Source organism: Rhagoletis zephyria, unplaced genomic scaffold (assembly GCF_001687245.7).
Source record: "Rhagoletis zephyria isolate East Lansing unplaced genomic scaffold, Rhagoletis_zephyria_1.1 Rzeph_scaffold_05255, whole genome shotgun sequence".
NCBI lineage: Eukaryota > Metazoa > Arthropoda > Insecta > Diptera > Tephritidae > Rhagoletis > Rhagoletis zephyria.
Window position 1 is genome coordinate 1,112 of NW_016162338.1, and position 10,535 is coordinate 11,646.

At 36.0% G+C, this 10,535-nt stretch overlaps 1 protein-coding gene across 1 annotated transcript in view; it reads left to right on the plus strand.

Annotated features, from left to right (window-relative positions):
* Positions 1–476: 476 nt before the first annotated feature.
* The window catches only part of LOC108371844 (protein Shroom-like), a gene marked incomplete at both ends in the record, with an annotated part of 26,244 nt that continues 16,185 nt past the window's right edge, over positions 477–10,535 (plus strand). Inside the window, one exon of the mRNA XM_017627448.1 lies at positions 477–667. Coding sequence (XP_017482937.1) covers positions 477–667 — 191 coding nt within the window. The remainder of the gene's footprint in view (positions 668–10,535) is intronic.

A 10,535-nucleotide genomic window follows, 5' to 3' on the forward strand; every position in this document is an offset into this window, starting at 1 on the left:
TATAGCAATGTGTTATAATTATTGTTGTAAATAGCTGCTGTTGCAACCAACATTCTTTTTTCCCCATTCATTTTGTTTATTTATTCTAACACGCATTTTATTAGTTTTTGTTTTTGCTGCTGCTGCAACATTTGCCACAACGGCAGCAGAATAAACGCACAAATGAAGCGATGTCCATACATACATACATACATACGTTGTTGGGACGGACATACAATAACAATCCAGTTAGCCGGTTAACTGCTTGTAGCTGCCACTTTAGTTTATAAGTGCTACGTGCAACATAATCTTAACACATACACATACACATACACACGCCTTTCATGCGTATTCATAGCATACCAAACCACTTGCCACCAACTCAATCAATCTTTAACCCGCTCACAAGCACTTAACTATTTACTCGACTGCAATCTATATTTATTTTGCTTCTTATACTTATTATTATCTTCTTCTTTTCCTTTGCCCATTTACAGGATGACATGAGCGATCAGTGCAGCCTCACACAGGCCGGCCTCGAAGAGTACAACATACGCGCCTCATCCTATTACGATCAGCCAGCGATGTTGTTCCATCATCAAAAGCAATCGTCGTATGCACAATCGGAGGGTTATCACAGTTATGTCTCCAGTTCGGATTCCAGCTCGGCCACACCATTCCTGGACAGGTGAGTTTTGTAATGCCACATTCAATGTACAACATACCGGCAAACAACCTAACATATATACATATATGTGTGTATGTATGAATACCCAATTTGCCAAACGACTTCGTAACAACATCGTTTTCCACTCATTCTGGCGAACTCGCCGTCGGATGAAAAGCAAAAACCATACAAAATCCCATTTTAAATTATGTGTAATATTTAAAAAACAAATCAGCAAGCATTCCCAAAAGTTCCAAACTCTTCAATCTGAATTAAAAGAAAAAATATAAAGCAATATTATAGCTCACTAAATTTTAGTGTAATAGAGTACAAATTTCTGAAAAAGGGAATTCGATTTGACGTCGTTTTCGAGTTCACCCAAACGATTTCACCAGACCGACGTCGTAACGACGTCGATTCGAACTCGTCTTCGCTCTGTGGCTTATTGGGTAATTGTACTCTAAAGTATTGTATATTTTGCTCGCATTCGGTGCATTTGCTGGCCGCTTACACCAGAGCCTGCTGCCATGGCATGTTGCAAGTTGTCCGTTGGTCGCGTTGTTCATTCGCCTACCTATTTATTGGCCGTTGGCTCTTAGCTGCAGGCCGTTTGTCATTTGCTGTTTGGGCATCTTGGTTTATTTTAGGCTCATTGATGTTGTTTAGTTGCTTGTTTAGTGATTTGTTGCACGTTCACAGCGCACACACACACACACATACACACGCTCACATGGCAGGCGGATGCTAATGGGCAACGTCCTAGTCGCAACAAGTTATGGTCAGTTAAGACAGCTATTGGTTGTATGGAATGCGACAATCGAGTTTTTTCTCCTGTCACGAAATGTTTGTCATAACGTTGGTTTCTGAATGTGAAGATATATATAAATATACATTTTTTTTTGATTTTGTAAGTGTTCCATATATTTATTTTTAAACCGTGCCAGTACTGAAATTATGGTGTTGCCAGAGTATCAACTGCTAGCAGTAATACGCAATAGGTCCAAGTGTTATCAGTAGAAGGATTCCGTCGACATTTTTGTGAGGTTATCAAGCAGCCATTTTTTCTAAGAGCAAAAGCTGTTCTATGGGCACTAACTCCAGTCTCTCAGTTTTAAACAGTTACAGAGAATAAAATGCTCGATCGAAACCAAATGTCGTTCTCGTAGTTTTGTTCCAAAAAAACGCCTAAAACCGAAATGAGAACGAAACCTTTGTGAGTATTTTCACAAAACCAAGCAAAGCATAGAAGCGAGAACAAAATTTGTCTCATAGCGTTGCATTATTTCGAAATGTTCACGAAAGCAATTTAAGTGAAAAATGATTTTAATTTTTAGAATGTTATATGGAAATTGACAAAAAAATGAGAAATCATTTAAATTGCTGGTGAAACCGGCTGTGAAAGTTAATTACGCAAATTAAGTCAAGGAAGGACTTAAGACACGAACTTTTCTTGCACCGAAAATGAAATATTGGTAAATAAATGGACAGTTCACCCTAATGATAAACGATCTGGAGGTTCAAATGACCCAGCTTTTCTCTGGCTTAGAATTAACAATCGTGATTCTCACTGAAACGATTTTTCAACCCAACACACAGACGGGCCTCTCAGTCTTAACGTTAAGTTCTCAAAACGTTTGATCTCCTTTTTTTCTCTAGCAGAATGCGCCCAGATTTATTGTTCTTATTTAATTCCCCTTGAAAAGTTCTCGATACCTTCGTTCTCATTGGAAACGTTCACGTAAATTTCATTCTGATTATCGTCTTCTTGAGAACATTGTTGAGAGTTTTGTCCACATTTTATTCTTTACGGAAACGTTCCCGTATCCTTTATTCTCATTTTATTCCTGTACAAACTGCTCTAAACACTTTTGTAACCATTCTGTTTTTTTTCGGGAACGTTCTTGCCATCACATGTTGTTCTCGTTTAGAACTAAACCGAAACCGGACTGCATTCTCGGTTCACTGGTTTTAAAACAATTTCGAATGTTTTTTGATGGTATGATGAGAGCCAAGTCACGACGCAATGATATTGTGGCCGCTAGTGGACAAGAAAATTGTTTAAGCAACAAACGGTTTTTTTCCGAGTTTCGCTTTTTTTGACTTATGACACTATTGAAGTAGATGAGCGATAGGTTAAATAATTTTATAATGTTTTCACAATAAAATTTTCGTTTTAATTCACCCAATTTCCTAGTTTCACTTTTGTCGACCCCTGGTGTACATCCCAACAAATTTAAGACACTGCGCCAAACGACAACGACATCAACACCAATTTTAACCACAGCATTTTAGGAATTGAGTGTCTTGAAAACAAATGCTCCATGAATACGTATAACGATGAAAAGCCTCTATATAAAGAAGTATCGACTCGAAAGTCTCTACATAATGAAATCTTAATATGTTGCCGGTTAAAGTACCGTTACTTGACATATAACAATTTCTTTCAAAATTTCGCATTTTTTGTTAAACCGAGATTTTGATATTCTATAAATTGTATAACGAAACTATAGGTATGGGGACGTATTCATACAACCCCTTCAGCTTCGTTAGACCGAGCTTTCATTGTAGTATGTAAATTAGGCTGTACCAGAAAAAGAGTACACCTTCGAATCTGAAGTATTTTTGCTAGGTAATTTCGAACTTTTTTTTGCCGAATGCCTTTTTTACATTTTTCGTCATGACCCCGGCATTTTCAGGATGATAATTTTTTTTTTCCAAATTTCATGGATCTCAAGTAATTACCCACCAAATCTTAATCCTTATCACCCTAACATACCGCCTTGATGCCATCAAATCGTTTAACATAATTTCGAATATTCCAGTAGAAAAAAAAAAAAAAAAATAGTTTATTACCGAATGTATGTAGGTGTTGCCGAAAAATTTAAAGAGGCAACCTCTAGGTTCGACCAAAACAAAATATTTTTTTTTTTTTTGTTAATTCCAACGCTAAATTATTTTAGACCCAGGGGTGTACAGCGAACATTTTTTGTTTGCTTGTTGGGTGGTATGGTCTAATGTACACATGTGTATATATAAACTCGTACATTTGCATAAAATTGTTCCAATTGGTGTTAAAAACGCACTTCAATGATAAGGTGAGCCTTACGGCCATAATTTTGCTGTTGCTCGACTCAATTGCCTTGCACTTAGCACAGAGCACTTAGGCGCATGCGTGCATGCATAGAAACTTTGCATACGCTCCGTACAATGACTAATAACAAATATGACCACAAATAAAAGCACACGTACAAGTAGCATTCAACACAAGTAAATATACATACATATGTGTACGTTACAAGAGCATATCGCACACGATCTTCATAGGTGACACAACTCAAAATTACATGTGCGTCAGAAAATGCGGAAAACTACTTTTAAAACATGCTAATCATATGGGCAAGCAAGACTTTAACTTAGGGTTTTTCAACAATTTATAACAAAAATTTGCTCCAGCTTTTGTTGAAAGCTAACCCAAAGCTTTGTGTACATTTTTAATGCATTGTTTCAAAAATGTGAAATTTTAAGTTGTGTCACTTTTAAAGATCATGTGCGATATATGCATACATACTCGTCATATTGCATCTTACGCACTTAGGCGGCACTTAAGTTTCTATGAGGCACGTAGTCAGTATATACAACAAACCAATAATGACTCGCAGACAAACTTGTGGCGGAGTAGCGGCGCGGCGGCCAACTTGCTCTTGACAAGATGAGGTGTTCGGAAATAGTATCTATGTTAGGTGAGGTGTACGCTTGTGCGTGTGTTGTAAAAAATGTGCCGCGGCGGTGACAGCGCCAAAGGTTTATGGTTTTAGTGGTCAGTGGCGCAAACGCAAATGCGGGCAACCGCAACATTGCCAGTGTGACTACTATTTTCAGCCGACTTCTGCATCTTCGCTGTTGCAACTACGTCCAGTTAGCTCATCAGGCAGGCAGTTAGTGTAAATTTATACAAATATTACATTTTTTCAGTGTCATGTAAATATATGTATGGATATTTGACTAAACTTGTACTTGTACGCTGCTTGACGCTTGGCCATGGAAACATGGCAAGCGGCAGCAACAGCAACAGTAACAGCAACGCAACTCATAAATATGCATTTAATAGCGTTTGTGTAATTAATGTTATGTTGCTGTCGTTCAACACGTTTTTGAATTGCTTGCAACATTGCTTGTATTGTCGATTGCTGTTGCTACTAAATTATGTACATAGAAATGCAGCTACATATGTATGTATGTATGTAGCCTGGTTTTTTTGTACTCGCATTTGTGCGTTGCACTTCCACCAGCTGGTTGTGCACATTTCTTACGCATTTTATTTATTTTTTTGTTTTTTTTTATACTTGGACTTGAAATATCTTTAAGATGTCTTTAAAATATATAGCAACTGCCAGAACGTGTGAATGTGGACTTTTAATATTGAAATATATGCAGTGTAGAGCAGAAGTTTCAGACACTCATCCAAATATTTTTGTCTTATTTTTTTGGAAAAAAATTGGTTTAATTTCTTAACTTAGTTTCCTTTTAGCTCAATACATTTAGTCTAGTGTTTTTCCACTTATTTTACTGTATTCAAATAAAGCGTTTGCTCAAGATCCTAGACATTTGTTTTGTTGCAGTAGCGAGCTCTTCATCCAACCCAAATCTTTTATCTATTCATTTAGAGTTGGAAACCGAAAAGGTTGTCCGCTTTCAGCGTGACGAACACAAACTGAATGATTTAGCTTTGATGGTTCTCTACTAACAAATTCACTTGCTTTCCAAACCAGACGATTCAGACGATCCCTCTAATGAGAAAACGGTGAAAGTACCAGAAGCTTCTGGTGGCCTATACCCACACCAGTTCGCTTTCCAACTGTGAACGCTACGAAACTTTAACGTTCCCGCGTATTTGACAGGACTGATCACCAACTCCTTTGCAACGCCCATAAACGGTGGCGTGCTAAACGTACATATTCCTACGGTAGCAAAGAAAATCGGGTTTGCAGGTGACTTTGCCGTGGTAGTTGTTGCCAAACATTTAAATATCTGAGGTTGAACGATGTGCACAATTGGCAATTCCTACCATCATTGATTGGCTGACCTCAATGGGCCTAGCGCTGGCTTCTACTCTAACACTGTGCGACAGTTTTACGAAAATTCAAACCAGCTCGGACTTTGCTTATATTTTCTGAAAGTATGCGTATCCAGTAATAAAACACTCGACGGATTTGCAAAAGTCAGCACGTATCTTTATTTTATGGCCTACGAAAGTTTTCATGTCCCGGCCTAAGTAGTTTTCAAAAAAATGGACAAAATGTTTAAAATAAATGTCTGAGCGAAATTACAGGTTAAGAAATATATAGTTAAATTATATGGGAAATACTTTCGTAGAACATTTTAACCTATTAATTCTTGCCTCCCTCGGTAGGCAATGGCAAACCTCCGAGTGTATTTCTGCCATGACAAACAGTTTCTCATAAAAATGAAATCGCCGTTCGGAGTCGGCGTGACAACATCAAGGCGCACGCCACAAATCGGAGGAGAAGCTCGGCCAAACACTAACATATGTGTAAGCGCCAATCTATTATTATTATTATTATTATTAATTCATGCCTAAAAAGGTCGTTTTGACCCTTAATTCAAGAAACCCCGGAAAAAGCAAATTTGGAAGTTCGTTAGAGCATTGATACATTCTAGAAAACTTTTCTGCAGATAATTTTACTAGGGGTCTTTTCAGGGAAAAGCTTGATGCCACCAACGTAAAAATCGTCATCGATCGTTCCGTCATGGAGGTTGTGTTTCACGTCCTTCTCCATCTATGGACACTCCATACTTAACTTTCGTCGGAATGTGCGGCAAATGAGCGAGATGGTGAACAGTGCCACGTTTTGCTTTGATGGGCTCGTTCACTGCAATGAAATACTGCGATGGAGCCTCCCTCCCACTACAAAGCCAACATCGAGCTATCGCTTCTCTAAATGACAACTAGCATATCAAGCATGCCTTTGTCAGACATGCGTTTTCTAAATTTTTTTGGATGACACTAATGAAAGTCCTATGATTCGCCTCTACCATTGGTCATTCTAGGTGAATAAATTCAAACCGTATTCCACTAAACACTTTCAGTGGTAGTGACCGGCAAAAGTGGGGGATATTATTCGAAGCTTTTTGTCTTTTTCATTGGAAAAATTTTTTTCAACGTGGATGATCCTAAACCTAGCTCAAAACTATACTTTTGTATGAAGTAATGATTAAAAAAAAATTTCTTTCGTATGGGGAACGACCTGATCTAAATTTTTTGACTTTTATATGCAAATTAACAGAAAATAAAAATAAATAAAACTTAAATTGCTTGTGAAACCAGTTGTTAGTCATTTCTCTTACTTAATTATGTAAGTATGTCGTATGTACATTAGATCGTATTAGAAAAAAAGTTTACTGTCTAAAGCATTTTTTTACATAACAATTCAGTTTTTTTCCTTTTAGCTGTATATAGATAGCGGACGCCTTTTTCTATTTTTTATTATACGCCGTATCTGAAAGTATAAAGTCCATTGACCTCAAGTCCCATGTCCTAGTACTTATTCACCAGATCTCAGTACCTACCATCCTAATGCCAGGCAATTAAATCTCTCCAAAAATTATTACTCTTTTGCTGAGGAAGTATTGAGATTATTCCAGTAGAAATATTTAAAACAAAAATATTTCCGAATTTGGACCTCACCAAAAATGTAAAAAATCTACCCCTAGGTTTGGAAAAAAAGATATAAATTGTTTTGCAAAAATACTGTGGACTCAGGTATGCTCTCCGAACTTTTTTCTGTTCGCTTGTAAGGTGGTACGGTCTTATGTACATTTGTATTTATATACAAATATATGTATATCGTTGGAAATTCCTTTCCTTGAGCACACTACCAACCTAACCGTTTCACCTACTTATGTCACAAAGACGCATCCGGTTGGTTGGTTGGTTGGTTGGCTGGCTGGCTTAATGCAAAGCGAAAATTAATAACACGCGTTATAGTTGACACCATAACACTTCGAAAATTATCTACGAATGTACCATTTCACACCCACTCAGCGGCGAGCTTTATTATTCAAATCCAAGTGCAATATTTTATGTGCGACAAGTCATAGGTAGATAAATAAGTGGCAACATATTGAAGCACAATTATATGGGTATACATATGTATGCAGGTATGTATGTGTGTATGTATGTGTGTAATACCACATGCCGCATAAGCTTGTAACAGGCAATATATATTGCTACGTTTGTGGTTGGTTGGCTAAAGCGCCAGACAGGTAAACAAACAATCAGACATCAGCAATAATAATCGCAGCAGTGGCAGCAGCAGCAACAACAACAACAACAATTACTAAGTGCAAGCAATATTCATAAGCATGTTTGGAATGCGGCTGCTTTGGGCGGTAATCTCGGTGTGTGTGTGTGTGCCGGTCTACAGACAGTCAAGACATACAGACCAGCTGTGATCTGTGGATCTGGCGACCGATCGAACGCTGCTAATGACTACATACAATCCAAAGTCCAACAAAGTGATATATGCATGCTCAATACATATATATGCCTATAATATAGCAGTAGGTATGTATGTATGTATGTATGTATGTATGTATGTAAGTTAGAAATCTAATAAACATTGCAAGGCGCTAAGTATTAGAATGAAATTTGCTGCGCGGTGTTGCAAGTATGTACATATTGTACATACCCAAATAAGTATGCATGAATTGAGTACTTAGACATTTATTGATGTCGCGCTATTTGCTTGATTTGAATTTATTTTTATGACCAAAGTTGATTTGCAAAATATGGCAATAAGCTGAGCGGCTGACTGTGCTGACTGACTGGACTAAGTGACTGAACAATTTTGTGTTATTAGCGGTACATATAAAAATTTAATAGGGGCTGCGCTTTTATTTGGACGGTGCAAAAAAAAATGAAGAAATTAGCTATAAAAATATTTATGTACCTTAAAGAGATTATGTCACGGCATTTGAACGAAGGAGCATTCAAGAGGTAGACAAATATTTTTGTAGATCGCAGATCTGTAAGCTTACATACATACATACGTAAGCGCTGATGTTGCAATCAGAATGGAATGTCATACTCACTAGTTGCAGAATGATGGCATCAAATTGAGTTAGCGTATTCGCGATCCAAAAGCAAAATTTTTCTAACCAAACTACGTAAAAGTTGTAGCAAAGCTGGAAAATAAGAAGTGAACAAAATTTTTCTTAATCTAAAAATCGGACAAAAATTATTGTTTATCTAAAGATTGGATATAACTTTTTACTACTAGAAAATCTAAAAATAATTGTTTTGCGATTGTTCCAAAGCCGGACATAAAAAGTGGACATAAAAAGTTAAAGATTTTTGAAAACTGGGCTTAACTGTGGTAGTTTTTGGGTCACGTAAAAGGTTAAATAGTTCTTGGTAGTTATGGGGTTGGAAGTAAATTGTGGTAGTTTAAAAACTGGGTATACATTTTTGGTCACTTTAGTGATGGCCGTTTAAAATTAGAAAAAGGCATTTTTGGTAAATTAAAATCTGAGTAATTTAAAAGTTAAATCGAAGTTTTAGGTTACTTATAAACTTGACAAAATTTGTTGTTGGTTTAAAATTTATTCATACGTCTTTAGGTTACTTAAAAATTGAAAATAATTAGACCATCTTGAAACTAGACATACAACTTCGGTCATAAAAAATGCAAAATGAGTTATGGTCATTAAAAAAACTGGACATAATTTTTACTAACATAAATTGGACATAAAATTCCGGTCATTTGAAAACTAGATTCTTGGTAATTAAAAACCTGGTCATAAATTTTTGACCATTTAAAAATAAGACAACATTTGTCAATGTTGTTGTGGCTTGTTAACATTTTATTTTTACTATTTTTATTGAGCTTTGTACCACAAATTATGTTCACTTTCGAAGTATGTAATTTAAATAACCTAAAAATCAGTTCCTAAATGACGAAAAATATAAGTCCATTTTTTAAGGAGCGTAAAATTATGCAAATTTTTAATGGCCATAAAATTATATAAAAATTTTGAGTGATCACAAAATTATATACAGTTTTTTATTACACACAGACTATTTGCAATTTTATATTTATTAAAAAATAATGCTTTCAAAAGACTACGAATCTGATTGCTAATTTTAACACTAGGAACCTAAGATATAAATAACGGAATCATTTCTTAGTCATTGCAATAGAACAAGTACGTGAATACGTATGTTAAGTGCTCTTCACCGTCAAGTGCTTCAACCAGTTTTATATCTTTATAATCATTTTGTGTAGTTCTTAGAACATTTCCTCAATCAACAAATCAAATAAATAAACAAACACGCAGCGCTTAATGTCGATCAGCTGTTTAAATAAATTGAAACAAGTAAAAAATAAATTAAAGGCGAGAAGACATGCAAATGTCCGAGGAAATAAATTAATAATAATTACAAAAAACCACAATTATTAGAATAAACAAATCAGCCAACTAGTCATCAAGTCATCTACATGGAATATCTCGCGTGTCAATATTTCTCAGCTTTTTTCACACCATGCTCAACAAATAAAGAAACTAGGATGGAATTTTCTTATTCACACTGAGTAATTAATGCTTAAATACAATTTGCTTATATTATTTAAAAATGCTGCAATCTATATATATAAAATTCAAATTATGTATGTACCTATAGACACACTTGGCTCCTAAACGAATAAGCCGATCGTAACCAAATTTTACACACGCACTGGATATCTTCCAGGGATGGTCACAGGGTAAAAAATATTTTGATATATAAAGGGGGCGTGGCCCCAAAACGTGGACCCGGGTAACCTTAGGATGTATTTGTTTAATATGGGTATCAAATTAAAGCTGTTCATGA